The 25,001-nt window shown below is 27.2% G+C and overlaps 2 protein-coding genes across 6 annotated transcripts in view; one reads left to right on the top strand and one right to left on the bottom strand.

Moving 5' to 3' along the window:
- The window catches only part of LOC127285210 (ecdysone-induced protein 74EF), a 267,455-nt gene that overhangs the window by 177,174 nt on the left and 65,280 nt on the right, over positions 1-25,001 (bottom strand). The window lies entirely within an intron of this gene.
- LOC127285306 (U7 snRNA-associated Sm-like protein LSm11) overlaps positions 1,692-25,001 on the top strand; it is a 37,471-nt gene continuing 14,161 nt past the window's right edge. Inside the window, exons 1-2 of the mRNA XM_051311255.1 lie at positions 1,692-1,923; positions 19,164-19,294. Coding sequence (XP_051167212.1) covers positions 1,692-1,923; positions 19,164-19,294 — 363 coding nt within the window. The remainder of the gene's footprint in view (positions 1,924-19,163; positions 19,295-25,001) is intronic.

The raw sequence follows: 25,001 nt of genomic DNA, 5'->3' as shown, positions 1-25,001 counted from the left end.
ACTTAAACCAAATAATATTTTCATTCAACTAAGTAAATATTTACTTTAATTAAATAAATAATTACTTAAACTAAATATATATTTACTTGATCCAAATAAATATTTACTTGAACCAAATAATATTTTCATTGAACTTGAATTAAATAAATAATTACTTAAACTAAAAAAAAATTTTCTTGAACTAAGTAAATATTTACTTGAACCAAATAAATGTTTACTTGAACCAAATAAATATTTACTTGAACCAAATAATTATATACTTGCAGCAAATAAATATTTAACTAAACCAAACAATATTTTCATTGAACTAAGTAAATATTTACTTAAATTAAATAAATAATTACTTAAACTAAATAAATATTTACTTGAACTAAATAAATATTTACTTGAACCAAATAAATGTTTACTTGAACCAAATAAATATTTACTTGAACCAAATAATTATATACTTGCAGCAAATAAATATTTAACTAAACCAAACAATATTTTCATTGAACTAAGTAAATATTTACTTAAATTAAATAAATAATTACTTAAACTAAATAAATATTTACTTGAACTAAATAAATATTTACTTGAACCAAATAAATATTTACTTGAACCAAATAATATTTTCATTCAACTAAGTAAATATTTACTTTAATAAAATAAATAATTACTTAAACTAAATAAATATTTACTTGAACCAAATAAATATTTACTTGAACCAAATAAATATTTACTTGAACCAAATAATATTTTCATTCAACTAAGTAAATATTTACTTGAACTAAATAAATATTTACTTGAACCAAATAAATATTTACTTGAACCAAATAAATATTTACTTGAACCAAATAATATTTTCATTCAACTAAGTAAATATTTACTTTAATAAAATAAATAATTACTTAAACTAAATAAATATTTACTTGAACCAAATAAATATTTACTTGAACCAAATAATTATTTACTTGCAGCAAATAAATAATTACTTAAAACAAATAATATTTTCATTGAACTAAGTAAATATTTACTTGAATTAAATAAATAATTACTTGAACCAAATAATTATTTACTTGCAGCAAATAAATATTTACTTGAACCAAATAATATTTACTTGAACTAAATAAATATTTATTTCAATTATATAAATTGTATTTGAACAAATAATTTCTATATTTGAAACAAATACCATCTCAAATATAATAATTATCTAATTCAAATAAATATTTATTCGATAATAGTCGCAAGTAAACGTTTTTTTGAATCAAATAAATTTTTTTCATTGTGTGCGAAATATTCAAGTTTTAAATTAAATTATATTTTTAATTTTCTCAAAAAAAAAATTCATTTTTAATTTGTAAAAAGTAAATTGAAAATTAAAATAGAAAATAAAAATATTTATTATTATAATGAATACGGAACTGAAAATTAAATAAGAAATTAAAATTAAATAAAAATTTAATAATAAATAATAATAAATACCTAATGATAATTAATAAATAATAAAATATAATAAATAACAATAAATAATAAATAATAAAACAAATAATATAGAAATAATTAATAAATAATTAATAAATAATAAATTAAATAATAATAAAAAAACAAAAAAAGAAATTAACATATTTGTCAATGTTTGGCATTCGAATTTTTTTTTCAAAAATTCCCGCCAATTATATATGGCTGTCACTAGATTAGTTTTAAAAATGGCGGACGACCATGAAACCTCATCTGACGAGAGTTTAGATGCGCGTAGTGAATATTTTGATCCTTTAAAAGCCCTTTATTCGAAAAAAACAAAAATTTTATCAGCCAAAGTTCCGGTTTATGACAATATAATGAAATTTGAATCAGTAATGAAGGGTTGCGATGCAAAAAAAAAAGATGGACAAGTTGTTGAGGGTCAATCGTCAACGAGAAAATTTCTACCCAATCAAGGTAAAGTATTTTAAATATCGATTATTTCACTATTGAATTACTAAAAAGAAACACCTATTCCCATTGGTCGAAGGAAAATTTTAATTTGAAAAAAAAAACAAACGTGAAATGTACCACGTGGATTTTCTGAGGTTATGCCTCTCTCTCTCTATATATATATATATATGTATATACACACAGAATCGGTCGGTATCTGGAGATTCATTTAATAGCCGAGAGAATGCGACTGCATCTCTGAAAAACGAAAATAATATTCATTCATGATTTTTGTATAAAAAAAAAAAAAAAATTTTATTTTATTTAATAATCAATTTGTTTAATTAAAAAAAAATTTCTATTTTTATCTCTCGATTTATAAATAAAAAAATTATTTTAAAACACATTTTTTTTACAGTAATAAAAGTAATAAATAAATAAAAATTTATATATTTTTTATAAATAATAATAGATATTAATAAACGATAAAATTAATAATTATAAATATTAACAATTATAAATACTAAAAATTGTAAATATTAAAAATTATAAATATTAAAAATTGTAAATATTAAAAGTTGTAAATATTAAAAATTAAAAATATTAAAAATTGTAAATAAATAAATTAATAAATATAAATTTTAAAAATAATAATTTTATAAAATTGATTATATAATAAATATAAAAATTTTTTTTTTTTTTTAAAAAGAATCAATCAGAAAATAATTCGTTTGATATAATTTCAAAACAATAAAATTGACGTTTTCTTCCACTTAATTAATTATGCATTGAGTTTAATATAATTTACGTAAGAGTTATCGAATTCTTTATTCAAAAAATGTTACGAAATACGAAATATATCATAATATATATATTATATTGATTTTGTTTTTTGAACAATTAAGATGTAATAATCGGAAATTATATATTTTCAAAGGAAAAGATTACATAAACTTTAAGGATTCTAAAGAAATATTGAATGTAAAGCATTGTACATTTTAGGAGCGTTTATATATATATATATATATATATATATATATATATATATATATATTTGGAAATGACGTTTGTTGACCCTCCATGCCATGATATTGACATGCTTTAATTGCGATTTAATGAATATCACTGAAGGCCACGAGTTTATAATGTTATATATATATATATATATATATATATATATATATATATATATATATATATATATATATATAATACAGAAACGCACTTACGCGAGAGCAAGGAATTTGACCTCTGTAAATGCGTCAACGTGAATCAATTAAATTCTTCCTTTATTCGACTTATTCTCACACTGACTCTTCGTAAGGAAGTATTTTTTTTTTTAAAAAAACAAGAAAAAGGATTTTTTCTTTGCTTAATGTCAAAATAGTGATAGTTATTTTGCAAAAGCATATATATATATACATTACATAGAATTATAATGTTAAATATATCTAATAATAGAAATAATAACAAAAAATCTGGTTCTGTATAACCAGAATTCTAGTTGCAATTCCCAAAATTCTGGTTCATATAACCAGAATTCTATTTGGAATAACCAATATTTTGGTTTATATAACCAGAATTCTGATTCGAATAAATAGAATTCTGGTTTATATAACCACAAAATATATATAAACAGAATTCTAGTTGGAATAACCAAAACTTCGGTTTGTATATCCGGAATTCTATTTAAAATAACCAAAATTCTGGTTTATATAACCAGAATTCTAGTTGCAATTCCCAAAATTCTGGTTTATATAACCAGAATAGTTAAATTTACCTTAAACAGAATTTTAGTTGAAATAACCGAAAATTCTGGTTCACATAACCAGAATTCTATTTAAAATAACCAAAATTCTGGTTTATATAATCAGAATTCTGGTTGGAATAAATAGAATTCTGGTTTATATAACCACAAAATATATATAAACAGAATTCTAGTTGGAATAACCAAAACTCCGGTTTGTATAACCGGAATTCTATTTAAAATAACCAAAATTCTGGTTTATATAACAAAAATTGTACTTGAAATAACTAAAATTCTGGTTTAGATAACCAAAATAATTATGTTAAATTTACCCTAAACAAAATTTTATTTGGAATAACTAAAATTGTGTTTTCAGAATCAAAATGTAAAATTTATCCTAACCAGAATTCTGGTTAAATTAATCGAAATTCTATTTAAAATAACCAAAATTCTGGATAATCTAAACAGAATCATATAGTTAAATTTACCCTAATCGGAATGCTAGTTGGAATAACAAGAATTTTTGTTAGAATAACAATAATTCTGGTTCATCTAACCAGAATCATAATGTTAAAATTACCCTAAGATTAGGAATCATATTTAGAATAATCAAAATTCTGGTTCATACAACCAGAATTCTATTTGGGATTACAAAAATTCTGGTTATATAACCAGAAAAATTATATTAAATTAACCTTAATTAGAATTCTAATTAGAATAACGAAAATTCTGGTTTATATAACCAGCACATATATGTAACCAGAATCGTACTGTTAAATTTACCTTAAGCTGAATTCTAGTTGCAATTACCAAAATTCTTGTTTATATAACCAGAATTCTACTTGAAATAACTAAAATTCTAGTTCATATTGAATTCTATTTGGAATAAAAAAAATTCTGGTTTATAAATCCAATTCTGTTTGGAATAAATAGAATTCTGGTTGAGATAACTAGATTTCTGGTTAATCTAACCAGAATCATAGTGTTTAATTTACCCAAACCATAATTATATTTGCCATAACCAAAATTCTTGTTTATATAATCATAATAATTATGTTTAATTTTACCCTATCAGGGTTCATGTTGCAATACCCAAAATTTTGGTTTATAAAACCAAAATAATTATGTTAAATTAATATTAACAATTCTTTTAATTGTAATAACTAGAATTCCAGTTGAAATAACCGGAATTCTATTTGGTATAATCAAAAATTCTGGTTTATAAAACCAGAATTCTCTTTGAAATAAACAAAATTATGGTTAATAAAACCAGAATTCTAGTTGAAATAACGAAAATTCTGGTTCTTCTGATTAGAAATCTTTTTGAAATAAACAAAATTCTGGTTTTTAAACCCAATTCTAAGTGGAATAAACAAAATTCTGGTTAATCTAAACAAAATCATAATATTAAATTCACCTTAACCATAATTTTTTCACCACTAAAGGGATGAATTCTATATATATACAGAAATTTTTGACGTTACACAGAGGGTTACGTATATTGCATTAACTTTTGATACCCTAGGGTATCTTATATTGGCTCTCGGCCAATTACACGAGGCAACCGATAAATCACAGATCCCTGACCCAGTGCAGTTTTATATTTACGTGTGCTATACATGTATATATATATATAGATATATATAAACGACCCGCAACGTTAAAGCGTTTGTATTTGCGTATATATATTCTCCTCCGGCATCTTTTATGTAGCACACACACACATACATGCAAAAAAAAAAAACTTCAGTGCGATGTTCGCGTACATTAAGGAACGCAGAGGGACATATGGAAAGGAGGGAGGAGAGGGCTGATTCTCCTCATGTACATTGCATTTGTTATTGTGTTGATGTGTTGGGTGGGGTGTTAGCGGTGTAAGTACGGAGAGTACAGCACTTGTTGCGCCCGGACGTCGACCTCGACTCAACCCGCGGCTCTTCGTTCCTCTCTGTATATATACATATATATATATATATATATATATATATATATACAAGATCGCGACACGAAAAATTAATTTAATTTTCCCAATCCCTAAAATTCGAAAATCCAAAGTCAGAATTATTCGAATTTTAAAGAAAGTAAAATTTTTGATTTTCTATGAAAAGAAAAAGAGCTAAATCGGTAGTTTCTTTTTTTCTGCAAAATTATCCACTGATTTTTATTGATGATAATGATAAAAAAAAGGGGGGGGGCGGGAGGGGATGGGAGAGAAAGACGAAAGTGTGCGCGAAATGCTGCGGCACTTGTTGCGTTCGCGGACGTCGACCTCGACTTTCCTCGAGTCTTTTTTCCGTTTATGTTTATGTGCGTTAAAACAGAAAAGAGTAAAAGTAAACCAAATTTTCATTTCTAAAACTGATTTTCTTTTTCTTTAAAATCATAAATAATGGTATTTAAAAGGAAAAAAAAAAAAATAAAAATTGATACCCCAAAATTTTAATACGTTTTGGCATATATGTATCGCGTGCTATAAAAACCGGAAACAGTTGCGATGTATATATATATATATACCAAGAAATTAACGATTCTTACACTTGAGATGCGCAGCAAAGCGCGAGTGAATAGTAATTACACGAAATTCCAGTATATATCGCGTGTGAATCTAAACATTGCTCGTGAGAAATTATAGAGCGTTGATTTCTTCCTAGCCATGTCCTAACCTTTCCCAATATATATATATATATATATATATATATATATATGATGATGATGATGATGATGATAATGATGATGATCGAAACCACGTGTTTTTCAGAACTTCGTTTTGAAAATAGAATCTTCTCTATTATTATGTTATTTTTCGATTTTTTTTCCAAAAAAAAAAGGTTTCCCTATTTCTCTCTACCTGTTCTAATTTATATATATATAGGAAATGATTTAGAAAGTGACGCCATTAACGAGAGTTCCTTTTTGTTTTGCATTCATTAGAATCCGAAATCAGTATTTTATAATGGATTCTTTAGTTTTCTCTTTGTGAAACATTTTTTTTTTAACCGATTAGAATCTTCTTCCCACTTGGAAAGATTCCCTGGAAAGTGCCCCCTGGAGGTTCTATCAGAATTCCGCCGAAACTCGGAACACGTCGGAATTCCATCGGAGTTCCAAAGAATTTCTGACGGAATTCCGATTAATTTTTTTTCCAAAATTTTTAGAGTCCTAATTCTTATTATAATATTATTTTAATGCCTTTTAATTTTCTGTGACAGTAACTAATGCCACAGTAACTAATGCCGCAGTAACTAATGCCGCAGTAATTAATGCCGCAGTAACTAATGCCGCAGTAACTAATGCCGCAGTAACTAATGCCGCAGTAACTAATGCCGCAGTAACTAATGCCACAGTAACTAATGCCACAGTAACTAATGCCACAGTAACTAATGCCACAGTAACTAATACCACAGTAACTAATGCCGCAGTAACTAACTGTTACTATAGTAATGGTTGCCGCAGTAACTAATGCCGCAGTAACTAATGCCGCAGTAACTAATGCCGCAGTAACTAATGCCGCAGTAACTAATGCCACAGTAACTAATGCCACAGTAACTAATGCCACAGTAACTAATGCCACAGTAACTAATGCCACAGTAACTAATGCCGCAGTAACTAATGCCACAGTAACTAATGCCACAGTAACTAATGCCACAGTAACTAATGCCACAGTAACTAATGCCGCAGTAACTAACTGTTACTATAGTAATGGTTGCCGCAGTAACTAATGCCGCAGTAACTGATGCCGCAGTAACTAATGCCGCAGTAACTAATGCCACAGTAACTAATGCCACAGTAACTAATGCCACAGTAACTAATGCCGCAGTAACTAATGCCGCAGTAATTAATGCCGCAGTAACTAATGCCGCAGTAACTAATGCCGCAGTAACTAATGCCGCAGTAACTAATGCCGCAGTAACTAATGCCGCAGTAACTAATGCCACAGTAACTAATGCCACAGTAACTAATGCCACAGTAACTAATGCCACAGTAACTAATACCACAGTAACTAATGCCGCAGTAACTAACTGTTACTATAGTAATGGTTGCCGCAGTAACTAATGCCGCAGTAACTAATGCCGCAGTAACTAATGCCACAGTAACTAATGCCACAGTAACTAATGCCACAGTAACTAATGCCACAGTAACTAATGCCACAGTAACTAATGCCGCAGTAACTAACTGTTACTATAGTAATGGTTGCCGCAGTAACTAATGCCGCAGTAACTGATGCCGCAGTAACTAATGCCGCAGTAACTAATGCCACAGTAACTAATGCCACAGTAACTAATGCCACAGTAACTAATGCCGCAGTAACTAATTCCACAGTAACTAATGTCACAGTAACTAATGTCATCACAGAAAATTAAAAGGCATTAAAATAAGCTGCAACGCTTATTATTTTAATCCAATTTTACTTATTTTAATTCATTTTGGTATTTAAATAAGCAAAATTGGATTAAAATAATTTTTATGGTGCCAAATTTTATTCCCAAAGAAATGAGGATTTATTATGCAAACTGAGAAATAAGAAAAAGAGAGAGAAAGAAAAAACAAGTATCAAGAGAAGCGACCGAAAAAGGAGATGAAGAAGAAAGGGCGAAGCGCTACCGATTGCTCCGATAGTCATCTCTGTTACGTTGGGATAGGTCGGGTTTTGAATCATGTTGGAGCACACGATCCACAGTCCCGGAATTGGATCGACCAGTGTACCGGGTGTCGCTCTGAAATTAGAGCCATAATAATAATAATAATAAATTATCAAGGAAAATTTTTCTGCAAAAAAATTTGAAATTAAATTAAAAAAAACAAACAATTTAGTAGAATCCGCACATTTTTTGAATGTTAACCAGTGCCAAACTGAATACAAAAAATCATCAATACAGATATAAAAAGGGGGGAAAAAAATAAAAAGACTTTTGATTACATAAGTGGCCACAAGAGTTGCGCGGCAGAAATAAATCGTCTCAGAGAGGGTATTTCATTATTCGAATCGCGCGTCTGCTTTGCATCGTGTATATACCATGACCAAAGTTCTAAGTGTTCATCCTCTCTCTCTCTCTCTCTTTTTCTACCTATATACAATACTACTACCAACGTTAGGCTAGGTTCAGGAAATTTTCTCATATATAGTGAGAGCATTTCTCTTCTTTCAATATATAATCGTCATTAACCAGAAAAAGTACATTGACAGAAAAATTCTTCTTTTTTTTAAGAATTTTTAATTAACAGAAATTAATTAACAGATAATTTTTATTTTGTAGAATTTTTAAAACCGCGAATTTTTATTTGTCCCAAATTGCAAATGGCCGAATAATCGATTAGGCCTCGATTTTTAAAATTCACCAATTAAGTCAAAAAAAAATTGTTATTGTTGGATTTTAATAATCGCGCCGAAATCGATTGTTCGGCCATTTGCAATTTCGGATAAATAAAAATTCGGCGTTTTAAGAATTCTATCCAAAATAAAAATTACCTAAATATTCTGTTAATTTAAAAAATGCGTTTAAAAAAATAAAATTCTTTAAAATTTTAACTAATAATTTTTATGGAACAATCATATGTAACCCAATAATAATTTAATAATTTATAAATAATAATTATAAAAAATAAAATTTTAGGCAAAAAATATCATTACCTTTTTAAAAAAAATAGTATTAAAATATCACATTTTTGAATTCAAAAAAATGATATAAAAATTTTGAAAAATCTTAAATAAATTTTTGAACATATTTTGCTATATATATATTATATATGGAAACTAGAATATATATTTTGTCCATCTAGACAAGAAAGGAAGCCCATACTTTTCAATAACGTTTATAGTGAAAATTATGGTAATTACGAATAATTGAGAGGATGAACGGAAGAACCAAGTACGGTATATTTACACGGATGTTGAGTTACAAACGCGCAAAATACCCTTTGAGCTTTGTGAAAGTTATATTACCTCTCTCGACTATATTAGTATCACAATTCTATATATTTAATCCCTACTTTCATATATTGAGTTTCAAATTACTAATATACCCCTTTAAAAAAAATACTCATTTTTTTCTAATACTATTAAAATAAAGAATTCGAAACTAATTTAAAAAAAAAAGTTTAATTATTCTTTTTATCCTTAATTATCCCACCTCCAACTTCAAAATTCAGACCAAAAAAGCATATCAACTTTCATTTTCAATATAGAAATTAATTCAGCTAAAATGAGTATAAGATATCAATAATATGCACTTTGGCTTTCATATATACACGACTCTTTCTTTTCTTTTATCCCCAGGGAGACCGGTCCCAATGAATTCTTTCGCCAATAGACGGGTTAACGAGGTATACTCTGTGTGTGTCGCAGTCTCTAATTCATACTTATTTCAGTTTTTATACAACTATCTTTAACTGGTGGGGATCATAAATGTGACTAGAGGGAATGAGAGTGATTTCTCTTTTTCTCAGGGGGGACATATGCGAATAGTAACTCTGGCAAATTTTTGACAAATTAAAAAAAAGCCAATTATAAAATTATCATCTTTTAGGAATTTTAAACTCTTATCTAAATTATACTATACTTAATTATTAAAAAAAAATTAATTTTCAAATTTTATCTACCGTCATCAACTACCGTCTTTTATAATTTTTCGATTACAATTCACGTCACCTAGAACTGTCAAAAAATACCAACTACCGTCAGTTTGAAATTTCAATATTTGTAACTACCGTCAATTTCAGTTTTCAATAATAACTACCGTCATTTATTACTTGTAATAATTATAACTACTGTCAGTTATAACTTTCAATGAATTACTTACTACCGTTAGTAAAAATTCCAAAGATAGTAACTACCGTCAGTTAGAAATTTCAATAATTGTAACTACCGTCAGTTAGAAATTTCAATGTTTATTAATACACTCACTTTTAATTTTCAATTATTGTAACTACCTTCAGTTAGAATATTTAAAAACTTTAACTACCGTCGGTTACAATTTTCATTGATTGTAATTACCGTTACCCAGAAGTTTCAATAGTTGTAATTACAGTCAGTTACAATTTACAAATATTTTATCTACAGTCAGTTTTAACTCTCAATGATTGTAACTACCGTCACTTTGAAATTTCAATGACAGAAACTACCGTCAGTTATTAACTTCAATGATTGTAAATACCGTTACTTATAACTTTCAATTATTATAACTACCGTCACATTTAACTTGCAGCAATAACTACCGTCATTTATTACTTCTGATGATTGTAACTACCGTCAAATCGAAATTTCAATGATAGAAACTACCGTCAGTTACAATTTTTAATAACTTTAACTACCGTCGGTTACAATTTTCAATGATTGTAATTACCGTCAGTTAGAAATTTCAATAATTACAATTACCGTCAGTTTCGATTTTCAATAATTTTAATTACCGTTAGTTAGAAATTTCAATTATCAAAACTACCGTCAGTTGCATATTTCAATTATCAAAACTACCGTCAGTTACGATATTTAATAACTCTAACTACCGCCGGTTACAATTTGCAATGATCAAAACTACCGTCACTGAGAAATTTTAATGATAGAAACTACCGTCAGTTATTAACTTCAATGATTGTAAATACCGTTACTTTTAACTTTCAATTAATGTAACTACCGTCACATTTAACTTGCAGCAATAACTACCGTCATTTACTACTTCTGATGATTGTAATTGCCGTCAGTTATAACTTTCCATGATTGTAACTACCGTTAAGTCGAAATTTCAATAATAGAAACTACCGTCAGTTATTAATTTCAATTATTTTAACTACTGTCAATTATACATTTCAATATTTTTAACTACTATCGGATTTAATTTTCAATAATAACTACCGTCACTTATTACCTATAATAATTTTAACTACCGTCAATTATAAGTGTCACTAAAATCATTTTCGGTTATTACTATATCGGTAATAGTTACAATTAGTTGTTGTATAACCGTCATACGATTACAATCTACAGTATTGGAAACAATTTCTAATTAGAACCAATGAAAATTCATTTTTAAATGAAAGAGAAAAAATCCTCAGGCGCCGGGAATCGAACGCACGACTCTAAGACTCGAAACTCGATACGCTAACCACCTAACCACGAACGCACGCTACAAAATTTTACACGATAATTGAGGATATTTTTTGTATTTTCAAAAAAAAACTAAACAAAATCTAAAATAAAACTAAAACAAAAACTAAAACAAAAACTAAAACAAAACTAAACAAAATCTAAACCAAAACGAAACAAAAACTAAAACATTGAGAATTTTAATTATACATTTTAAATAGCTAAAATTCTATTTTCTATTCCATTAAAATCATTTCAGTAAAAAAAATCTTGTTCCATTAAAAAATTAAAAATAGTATTTTTTTCGAATGAAGGAAAAAATAATAAAAATTAAGTTTTCCCTTTTTTTGAGGGGGTGGGAGGGTTGAACGATAAAAGTATAAATGTTTCAAAGAAACTAACGATTTCTAAGGTCGGTGAAACTTAGTTCTCTTCATAGTTCTCTCAACCCCATCCGCACATCTTTGCTGGGACAATAAGGAAAGGCGGGACACAGGGGGGGCCAAAGGGCCCACATCGCAAAAGTAACAGTACCTACGGCTAGTTCGTGTAAAGTAAATGTATATGTGTATATTTGCAATAAGAGAGAAAGAGAGCGAGAGAGAGAGAGAGAGCAAGGTATATGTGCAGAAGTCTGGTGGCTGCTTGCCTGCCTGGCTCGGGTGCGCTGCCCGGCAGGACGTTGAACCCAGCGCCACTCAACCTGGGGATCATCCACGGGTATTGCCCCTCTTTACCCCTTTAATTTTTCTCTCTATTTTTCCCAACGATAACAATGAAAAAAAAATTTTTATTTGATTTAAATAATCCATCTATTATCAAATAAATATTTACTTTAATCAAATAATTATTTACTTGAACCAAATAAATATTTACTTGAATCAAATAATTATTTACTTGAATCAAATAATTATTTACTTGAATCAAATAAATGTTTACTTGAATCAAATAATTATTTACTTGAACCAAATAAATATTTACTTGAACCAAATAAATATTTACTTGAATCAAATAATTATTTACTTGAACCAAATAAATATTTACTTGAACCAAATAAATGTTTACTTGAACCAAATAAATGTTTACTTGAATCAAATAAATATTTACTTGAACCAAATAAATATTTACTTACATCAAATAAATATTTTCTGGAACGAAATAAATATTTACTTGAACCAAATAAATGTTTACTTGAATCAAATAATTATTTACTTGAACCAAATAAATGTTTACTTGAATCAAATAAATATTTACTTGAATCAAATAAATGTTTACTTGAATCACATAAATATTTTCTGGAGCGAAATAAATATTTACTTGAACCAAATAATTATTATTTGAAATGGTATTTGTTTAAAAAAACAGAAATTATTCAAATACAGTTCAATTATTTGGTTTTAAAAATTATTTGATTAAAGTAAGTATTTATTTGGTTCAAGAAAATATTTATTTGGTTCAAAAAAATTTTTTTTTTCCAGTGTTAAAAAAAAACATTTATTTACGCAATGTCACATTTAATTCATCTTCTAAATTAAATTAAAATTTTGTCACTATAAATTTACATTTTATCTAAATTAATTAATTCAAAAAAAAAAAAAAAAAAAAGAAACAAAATATAACATTATCAATGAAAAAAAATGACACATGAGAAAAAAAAATTCTACATTGTTTCTTGTATAACTTTCCTTATATGGAACAAGCGAGTTTACTCTTGATTTTCTTTGCTTTTACCGTGAAAAGAAAGTGACTTGTAACGATGAAATGAAAACGGTGACTTATATGTATGTATATATGGCTTTGTGAAAAAAAAATTTTTTTACAGGCAATTAAGAATGTAATGAGAGGTCAGCTCAAAATTGAGTATTGTCATTATTTCACTTTACGAGCCCTCACCTCTCTTATTATTAAAAAGTGAAAAGTATTATTGTTCATCTAAAAAAAAATAAATTGTATAGAAATAATTACTTTTGTCTAACTTTAAACGATTAATTCCAAAAAAAATCTCTTTCAATACTTTGGAAAAAAAAAATTTTCACCTAGAACTGCGATAAGTTTTACTGGAACAGCTATATATGTTTCACTAAAATAGCGAAAGTTTTCATTATTCTAGAGAAACATATCGCTATTTCAGATAAATATTTTTTATTTTAAATATCCAGAGAAATTATATATTTTTTCTCACAGCCTAATAAATATTTATTTGATTCAGATAAATTTTTATTTGATTTAAATAAAAAAAATTTTATTTACGCTAGTTGGCTGCAGAGACAAATATACGTTTATTTAATTCAAATATATTATATTTGGTTCAAATAAAACATTTCTCTGGGTGTGTATAAATATAAAATTCCAGATAAATATTTTTTTACCGTGAAAAATAATTTTCAAATTTGAAAAAAAAAAAAAATTAAAAATATCTCCGAGTAAAAAGAAAAAAAACAACTTTTTGGAAAATCTTTTTTGGTTTTGAAAAATCCAACTTTGAAATTGAGGACGACTTGGCGAGATGGATGCATATTTTTGCACGTGAGAGTAACAGAGCACCATTCTCTATTCTCTTCTTTTCTCTCTCTCTCTCTCTCTCTCTCTCTCTCTCTCTCTCTCTCTCTCTCTCTCTCTCTCTCTCTCTCTCTCTCTCTCTCTCTCTCTCTCTCTCTCTCTCTCTCTCTCTCTCTCTCTCTCTCTCTTTGTCTCTCCACCTCTGCTTCTTATATACCTGCAAAGTGCAATCCTAACGGTTTCTTTTATACCACGCACACGTAAATGTTCGCGAGGCGGTGTTATCGTGTCGAGGCTGGTGTAGGATAATTCGAAAAAAAATAAAAGAGAGAGAGAAAAAAAAGGGTAAAATCTAGAGACAAGGTGTAGAGAATGTATATATATATATATATATACAGTGGACGAAGACGAGGCCCTCGAGCCAAAGATTGCTCTGCACGATAACTATCCTTCTAACTCCTACCTTCTATTTTCTAACTTCTAACTTTTAAAATTTCTCCTCCGCAAGTGGAGAATGTGCGCGCTCTTGAAAAGCTCGATCGTAAACAAGGCTCTCCTCTCTTACGCCCGTGTATATATATATATATATATAGTTGGTTTTAAAATGCAACAAAAATTTTACTCGAAATATGCGAAGAAACACTTTTTTCTTACTCACTACTTTGGTCATTTCCTTATATATAAAAAAAAGACGCGGAAATATGTTCAAATCAAAACTATTATTTTAATTTTTTATTCTTAGCGCAATTATTATCAATTATAACTTTAAATGAATGTTGGTTACCGTCAGTTGTGAATTTTAATGATTGAAACTACCGTCAGAAATTTCAATGACTATAACTATACCGTCATTTAGAATATTTCAGTGTTTTTAATTACCGTCAGTTAGGATTTTTAAAAATTTTAACTACCGTCAATTATTATTTCAAATGATTGTTACTACGGTCACTTAAGATTTTATTGTTAACTACCGTCAATTATTACTTCTAATGATTGTAACTACCGTCAGTTACGATTATCAATAATCTTAACTACCGACAGTTACAAATTACAATTATCAAAACTACCGTCAGTTGCAATTTTCAATTATCAAAACTACCATCAGTTACGATATTTAATAACTCTAATAACCGCCGGTTACAATTTTCAATGATCAAAACTACCGTCAGTTATTAATTTCAATGATTGTAAATACCGTTACTTTTAACTTTTAATTATTGTAACTACCGTAACATTTAACTTGCAGCAATAACTACCGTCATTTATTACTTCTGATGATTGTAACTACCGTCAGTTATAACTTTCAATGATTGTAACTACCGTCAAGTCGAAATTTCATTAATAGAAACTACCGTCAGTTACAATTTTTAATAACTTTAACTACCGTCGGTTACAATTTTCAATGATTGTAATTACCGTCAGTTAGAAATTTCAATAATCACAATTACCGTCAGTTTCGATTTTCAATAATTTTAATTACCGTCAGTTAGAAATTTCAATTATTGTAATTACCGTCAGTTAGAAATTTTAATAATTATAATTACCGTCAGTTTTGAATTTTAATATTATTAACTGTCGTCAGTCACAATTTTTAATAATTTTAACTACCTTCGGTTACAATTTTCATATATTGTAACTACCGTCAATTACGATTTTTAAAAAAATTTAAATACCATCAATTATAACTTAAATTAATTGCTACTACCGTCGTTTATTACTTGTAATGATTATAACTACCGTCTGCTATTCTAATTACCGTCAATTATAACTTTCAATGATTGTAACTACCGTCAGTTAAAAAATTTCAATGACTGTAACTACCGTCAGTTAGAGGTTTCAATGATTTTAACTACCGTCCGTTAGAAATTTTAATAATTTTAACTACCGTCAATTATAACATAATTTGATTCTTACTACCGTCGATTGTTACTTCTAATGACTGTAACTATCGTCAATTATTACTTCTAATGATTTTAATTACCGTCAGTTAAACTTTTAAATGACTCTAACTACAGCAAGTTACAACTTTTAAATCATTATAACTACCGTCACTTATAACTTTAAATGATTTTAATTACTGTCACTTATTTTTTGTAATGATTGTAAGTACCGTCAGGTAGATATTTAAGTAATTGTTGCTATCGTAAACTATAATTATCAATAATTTTAACTACCGTAAAATATAACTTCTAATGATTGTAGCTACCGTCAGTTATTAATTTCCATATTTATAACTACCGTTACTTTTAACTTTCAATTATTGTAACTACCGTCACATTTAACTTCGAATAAAAACTAGTCATATATTACTTCTAATGATTGTAACTACCGTCAGTTTTAACTCCCAATGATTGTAACTACCGTTAAGTAGAAATTTCAATGATAGAAACTACCATCAGTTATTAATTTCAATTATTGTAACTACCGTCACATGTAACTTTTAGTAATTACTACCGTCAGTTATTAATTTTAATTATTGTCACTACCGTCACATGTAACTTTTAGTAATAACTACCGTCATTTATTACTACTAATTATTATAATTTCCAATGATTGTAACTACTGTCATTTATTAATTTTAATCATTGTAACTACCGTTAGTTAGTAATTTCAATGATAGTAACTACCGTCAATTAGAAATTTCAATAATTTTAACTACCGTCACTTTTAACTTTCAATGATTTATTAACAGAAAAGTGGAAAAAATCCTCAAGCGCCGAGAATCGAACCCACGACCCTAAGTTTGAAAAATCGATAACCTAACCACGAACCTACGATATCAATATTCCAAGGTTTTTTTTCAGACTGTTTACCTTAAAAAATAATTTATTTACATTCCCTTCTAAATAACAAAACTAATTATAATATTTTCTAATAAAAAATTTTTCCTATACCTGAAAGTATAATTAAATGAACTAATTAAAAGAAAAAAAAAAAAAAAATGAGAGAATTCAAATAAAAGTGAGTCTTTTCTCTCTTGCACTGTACCATAAAAACCGAGAGTATTTTAATGAAAACTAATAAAGTACGTGTTTCCGTGTGAAAAAGACGTGAAGATGTTTCTCTAATAATAAAATAAAAAAAAAAAAAAAAAAGTGAGAAAGAGAAAGAGAGAGAGAAAAAGAAGAAGAGTGATTAAACGGCGCTAGTTGGCTGCGTCCCTGTATTTGCGAGCGGCGTAAAAGAGGAGCGCGCTGTCGAGTTACGTAAAGTCTCAACGTTATACGGTGCAAAACAGTGTGTACATTCAAAGTAACAAGTACGCACACAATTTCAAATAAGAAGAAAACTGATGCTATCCTCACACACACAGAGAACAATTTTCATCTTCCAACATTGTATAATTATATATACACAGAAGAAAGAGGGGGAGGGGGGTGAAATGGGAAGTAAGAGGGGGGGGGGGAAGAGAGGCTTTTTGATATTGTATTAGTGCGCAAAAGCAAGGATCGTCGCACCGTTAAAAGATCGGCAGTGCCAATTGGCTTTCTCCAATAACTTTCATACTTCTTGAGACTTGGATTATAACCGTCACCTTCTATTCTGCAATTCGAGGCCTCCTATTTTTTTTTTTTTTTTTTCCACTATATCTATTCCATAAGATCTATTGCACTTTCACTATCATCCTATGCGATAAAACACTATAAGAAAATAAGAAACTAACGAAAATTTTTTAAACTTGATTCCCTTCATATATATTATCCTATATATATATATATATAAAAATAATCAGAGGGACAAAAAACAAAAGTTGGCCCAATTTTTTTGTATTTTTAATGAATTTTTTTTTTTTTCATTAAAAGTTTGTGAATTTTTATAATTTTAAATATTCATGGAAAAAAAAAAATTTATCTAAAACAGCGATATGTTTCTCTAGAATAGTGGAAAATTTTCTCTGCTTCAGTGAAACATATCGGTGTTTCAGTAAAAATTATTGTTGTTTCAAGTGAAGATTTTTTTTCCTAACTTTTGTTAACGGAAAACAAAATATTCACCTGGAATAGCGATAAGTTTCACTGGAACAGCGATATGTTTCACTGAAACAGAGAAAATTTTCGCTATTCTAGATAAACATATAGCTGTTTCAAATAAAGATTTTTTTAACATATCGACTAATTTTTGAGTTAGAGAATGCTAATGAAAATTTATTTCTTTTAAACTTACGTGTAAAGAAGAAATGGTTTTGTAAAATTTTGTGTAGACTCACCTGTAACAGAAAAAAAAAACATATTTCATTAGTGACAATAGTAAAGGTAGAATTTTTTAAAATATAAATTTAGAAATTACTACTGAATCAGTTCAAGAAAATTAAAATTTATATTTTATGAAATTTTACTTTTTTTAAATTATCTCAAAGTATAAAAATGGAAAAAAAATCTTCTCTAACAAGAGGACAAAAATTACTGTAGGTTATGTTTATGATAGTTTGGACAAAAATTCACAAAAAGGACCAATTCTCAATACACATCCAGAAAAAAGATTTCTTTGATCAAAAAAAAAAAAAAAATTTCTTTGTTCCAAAAAAAAAGATTTCTTTGATCCAAAAAAAAGATTTCTTTGATCCAAAAAAAGATTTCTTTGTTTCAAAAAAAAAGATTTCTTTGATTCCAAGAAATCTATTTCATTGACAAATTTGACTTTAATACAAAGAAAATTTATTCGTTTCAAACAAATTATCCTTGATTCAAAAAAAAAAAGAAAATTATTTTCATTTCAAAGAAATTTTTTATTTAATTCAAATAAATGTTTCTTTGACCCTATAATATATCAATGTTAGAATTTCTATGATTTCATACATAAATTTCTTTAATTCAAAGAAAATTTCTTCGAATCAAAAAAATTTTTTTTTAAAAAACATAACCTACAATTTTTTTTTTCATATTAAAAAGAATTATTTTTTTTCATTAATCAAACTAGTGTGAAACTCTTCTTTTTTCACAGGAATGGTACAGGGCTCTTTGAGAGCAAGAGATAGAATTCTCAGCGGAAGAAATATCTTGACAAAAATGCAAAAAACTCATGGACCTCTGGGAGAATTGTACGTTTATATGGAAAATAAAGTTAGAGTTAAGGTAAGAAATTACTTATTAAAAAAAAAATTTCTTACTCTCTATATAATTAGTAAGAATTCATTTACGAATTCAAAAATTAGTAGAAATTTTCACTATAATTTCTAGTAAAATATTATTCAATTGATTTAGTAATTTTTTTTTACTGTAAAAATGTATTTAGTAATTTATTTTATTTCGTAAAAAATGCATCGAAAAAAAGATTTACCTCAAATAACGAAAGGTTTCACTAGAATAGCGAAAGATTTAACTGCGAAACAAATAAAAAATTTCGCTACTACAGTGAAACGTTATTTCGTTATTTTAGGTAAATCTTTTTATTTTCCGTAGTAGAAGAATTTTAGTAGAATTTTCCTAGTAGAAATTTTTACTAATTAAAATTAGTAAATAAACACTAATTCAAAAAAAAAATTAATTACTCTCTAAATGTGAATTAGTAAAAATGTTTACTAATTTGAATTAGTGACTCACTTTTTGCTTCTGAATTAGTAAAATTTTACTAATTATTAGTAATTTTTACTAACAATTAGTAAAATTTAACTAATTATTAGTAACTTTTACTAACAATTAGTAAAATTTAACTAATTCTAAAGCAAAAAGTGAGTCACTAATTTAAATTAGTAAAGATTTTTACTAATTCAGATTTAGAGAGTAAAAAAAAGACAATGAATTAGTAAAATTTAACTAATTATTAGTAACTTTTACTAACAATTAGTAAAATTTAACTAATTCTAAAGCAAAAAGTGAGTCACTAATTTTTAAATTAGTAAAGATTTTTACTAATTCAGACTTAGAGAGTAAAAAAAAGACAATGACCTTTTTTTTGGCAAAAAAAAATAAAAAATTTGTCGAAAAATTAATTGCGCATAACTGTATAGTGTTAAACGCGATTGTGTGTGTGTGTTAGTGACACCTACGCATGTCGTTTTCTTCATACCTCTCCTCTCTCGCCCCACTTATATGACCCATCACACTTCCACCCACCAACCCCACGTGAACGCACACGCACGTGACATACTTTTCGTCGACTCGTGTCTCAGCCCTTCGACGCGCCTCTAAGGTGTATATAGGGTCAACACTCGTAGTCATGGAAACAGGCTCTTCACACATTCAGAAATATATATATATATTTGCCGCGTTCCAACGACGCTACTTTTTTCCAAAATTGATGATATCCCACGACAAGGTCGAGGACCCTTCCTTTCAACTTCACTCAAACTTATACTCCTGCCGTGCCCTTTGTCAACTCTGCCCTTCGCATGTCCTCTTTCGCCGGTCATTGTATTCTCAATTCCCCTCCCAACCTCTTTTTTATTTTATACGCTCGCGAAAAAAAAGTTTTTTTAATTCAAAACAAGCAAAATTCTTTTTTTTTTTTTACTTTTCTATCTGAATTTGAAATAGGCAGATTTTACTTATTTAACGTTTTTGACTAATTTTTAGCAAAAAAAAAAAAAAACCAATTTTTATTAGGAAACTAATACTTGATGGTAAAAAAAAACTACTAATTGATAGTAGAAAACTATTAATTGTAAGCGAAAAAAACTAATTGTTAGTAGAAAGCTACTAATAGTAAAAAACTACTAATTGATAGTAGAAAACAACTAATTGTAAGCGGAAAGAACTAATTGTTAGTAGAAAGGTACTAATAGTAAAAAACTACTAATTGTTAGCAGAAAAAACTAACTGATAGTAGAAAACTACTAATTAATGGTAGAAAACTAATTATTATTAATAGTAGAAAACTACAAGTTCAGAATTAAAAAACTACTAATTATTAATAGAAAACTACTAATTATTAACAGAAAACTACTAATTCAATTAGTATAGTAATTAATATACTAATAGTTAGTAGAAAGATCGATAGAGAGATACTAATTAATAGTAGAAAGTTACTAATTAACAGTTGAAATCTACTAATTAATAGTACAAAACTACTGATTGTTAGTAGAAAATAACTAATTGGTATCAAGAAATTACTAGTTGTTAGTAGAAAACAAATACTTAATAGTAGAAAACTACTAAGTAATACTAAAGATTACAAATTCACAAGTTAAAAACTACCAATTGTCAATAGAAAACAAATAATTGTTAGTAGAGAGATACTAAGCACTAGTAGAAAACTTCGAATTGTTAGCAGAAAAAACTAATTGATAGTAGAAAACTACTAATTAATGATAGCAAAATAATTATTAATAGTAGAATACAATTAAATGTTAGTGGAAAACTATTAATTGTTACTTGAGAACTACAACTTGATAGTAGAAAAGTACTAATTATTAGTAGAAAGTCACTGATTGTTAGTAGAAAGCTACTACTTAAAATTAGGAAACTACTTATTGTTAGTAGAAGACAAGTACTTAAAAGTAAAAAAAAAACTAATTTATAGTAGAAAATTACAAATTCACAAGTAGATAACTATTAATTGTTAGTAGAAAATAACTAATTAATAGTAAAATACTGCTAATCAATAGTAGAAAAATACAAATTCACAAATTGAAAACTTCTAATTGGTAGTAGAAAACAAGTAATTAATAGTAGAAAACTACTAATTGTTAATAGAAAACTAGTAATTAATAGTAGAAAACTACTAATTTTTTAGTAGAATACTACTAATAGCCAGTAGAAAATTTCTCTTTATAGTAGAAAACAACTATTTGATAGTACGAATCTAGTTACTAATTAAACCTAGTACTAATTAATAGTAGAAAACTACAAATTCAGAAGTAGAAAACTACTAATACAATTAGTATAGTAATTAGTATACTAATTTTTAGTACAAAGCTACTAATTAATAGTACAAAACTACTAATTAATAGTAGAAAGCTACTAATTATTAGTTCGAAAACTACTAATTATTAGTAGAAAACAACTAATTGTTGATAAAAAAAACTACTAATTCAATTAGAAAACTTTAATAAATTAATTAGTAGTTTTTTTCTATCAACAAGTAGTTTCCTCCATCAACAAGTAGTTTTCTACTATCGATTAGTTATTTTCGACTAAAAATGAGTAAAAAAAAAATCACTAATTTACGCAATTTACGCACAATTTAATTATAGTAAAGAATGACTAATTGTTATGAAGCAAAGCTTTTTTCTACTATGCGAAATAAAAGGACATACCGCCAGCGAAAAAAGAGCGGAATTTTTATTTTTTCATCCTTATCTGAGAAAGAATTGGAACAATTACCTCGTCCTCCATAAATATAAAAAAAAAGAAAATATGTGACGTTCCATGAGGAAAGGGACCTTAGCTGCAATAGACGCATTTTCCAGAAAAGGTATTTAAAGTAGAGCGTCCCTGATTGGTTGAGACCCTCCATCGAAAATCAGCCCCACCACCTTACTACTACATCGTTCCTACAGCTCACGCTTACGACAAGTATACTAGTGTAGAAGTGGTGGGGATGGTTTCTGTAGTCCGTGCTGGAACGCGATTAACATGGTCATGATTAATGCTTTATAACAAAAAAACTAAATAGAAAAGTACAATTTTTAACTTTTGTATCTGAAAGAGCAACTCAAGATCTATCGACTGATATCAAAAACTCAATTTTCATTTTTTTGCAGCTAAGGTCCCTTTCCTCATGGAACGTCACATATGTCGTTTGATGACTTTCTCAAATCCTCGCTTCTTTTCTCTTGCATGTCGCTCTTCCGCGAGTATATATATATATATATATATATATATATATATATATATATATATATATATATATATATATATATATAATATACGAGAAACAAATTTATAATTTTATAAGACGAGAAAAAAAAATTCAAATGTATGATAACGGTTTTTTCAAGCAACTATAAACGAATTTAATGTTATTTAAAAATTATTTTATAAAATATTATAAAATAATTTGCAAAAAAAAAATATATTTTTGAATATTAAATTTCAAAAAGAAATTTTTTTTTCGATTCTAACAAATTTATTAACATAAGAATATTTTTAAAAAATCCAATTTAGATTAATATAAGATAAATATATGTCGACAATAAGTATTTTCTGTTAGTTAATTAGTAAATATTGCACTTTATTTCTTGTTAGAAGTAATATTAAAATTCGATAGAAAAAGTCATTTCCGGAACTTTGCATCTTAATTGCGAGTATACTATCTCATATATATATATATATACAATACAAAAATGATTCATTAGCCTTCTAATGATTCGAGGTCATTCTCGTCCTGAATTCTAAAACAGTCCTCGAGTCTCGCGAGAGGACATAAGTAGCAAAAACCGATATTTCTTTCTTTTTATCTCTAAAAAAAAAAACTTTTTTTTGGAATAATAAAAAAATGTTTCTTGATCTAATTATTTTAATACTCACTAAATTTAAATCTAAATTTAAAATTTAAAGTTAAATTAATCAATCAATCAGTTAAAAATAATCACTATTTAAATATATTAATGTTTCAACTAATCAATTATGCAGTTAAAAATAACGAATTATCAATTAATTTTATTTATATGTCAATATTCAATTAGTCGACTATTTTTTTTTTTTTTTTTTTTTTTATTTACTAATTATCTTAATTTACTACTTAATAATTGTTATTTTCTTTACTAATTTCTAATGCAAAATAAAAGTCACGATTTTACAAAATAATTTAATAAAATACAAGAAAAAAAATTCTTATCTGTAACAGCGATATGTTTCACTAAAATAGCGAAAATTTTCACTGTTTTAATAAAATATAACGCTGTTCCAGATGGAGATTTTTTAACCTGTAATAAATTAAATTTATTAAATAATTTTAGTTTTTTTTTTAAAAACTAATTTCTACTACAAAATATCAGCTACTATAAATAATTTCTACCAAAAAATGGAGAGTTCACAAATGACTCGGTACTGGTACCAATATTGCGCTAGTACTGCGCCGGTGATCCATTTATCGTAGGGAACAATAATAATAATAATAATAATAATAATAACCCTACCAAAAATTTTAAAAGTTCAATATTGGCTCGGTACTGGTACCAATATTGCGCCAGTACTGCGCCAGTAGTTAAATTTTGTAGGGAATAATAATAATAATAATAATAATAATAATAATAATAATAATAATAATAATAACCCTACAAAAAATTTCAAGAGTTCAATATTGGCTCGGTACTGGTACCAATATTGCGCCAGTACTGCGGCAGTACTGCGCCAGTAGTTAAATTTTAGTAGGGAATAATAATAATAATAATAACCCTACAAAAAATTTCAAGAGTTCAATAATGGCTCGGTACTGGTACCAATATTGCGCCAGTACTGCGCCAGTAGTTAAATTTTAGTAGGGAATAATAATAATAATAATAATAAGAATAATAATAATAATAATAATAATGATAATAACCCTACAAAAAATTTCAAGAGTTCAATATTGGCTCGGTACTGGTACCAATATTGCGCCAGTACTGCGCCAGTACTGCGCCAGTAGTTAAATTTTAGTAGGGAATAATAATAATAATAATAACCCTACAAAAAATTTCAAGAGTTCAATAATGGCTCGGTACTGGTACCAATATTGCGCCAGTACTGCGCCAGTAGTTAAATTTTAGTAGGGAATAATAATAATAATAATAACAATCCTACTAAAAATTTTAAGATTAAATTTCAGTTTAATCTTTTAATTTAAAAATTTTAAGAGTTCAATTTTGGCTCGCTACTGGTACCAGTATCGCGCCAGTACTGCGCCAATAGTCAATTTTTG

The sequence above is a fragment of the Leptopilina boulardi genome, unplaced genomic scaffold (genome assembly GCF_019393585.1).
Source record: "Leptopilina boulardi isolate dan_hultmark-lab unplaced genomic scaffold, ZJU_Lbou_2.1 LbouV2_330, whole genome shotgun sequence".
In the NCBI taxonomy this organism is placed as follows: Eukaryota; Metazoa; Arthropoda; class Insecta; order Hymenoptera; family Figitidae; genus Leptopilina; species Leptopilina boulardi.
Note: the sequence above shows the minus strand (reverse complement) of the source record. Positions and strands in the feature narration are given on the sequence as shown.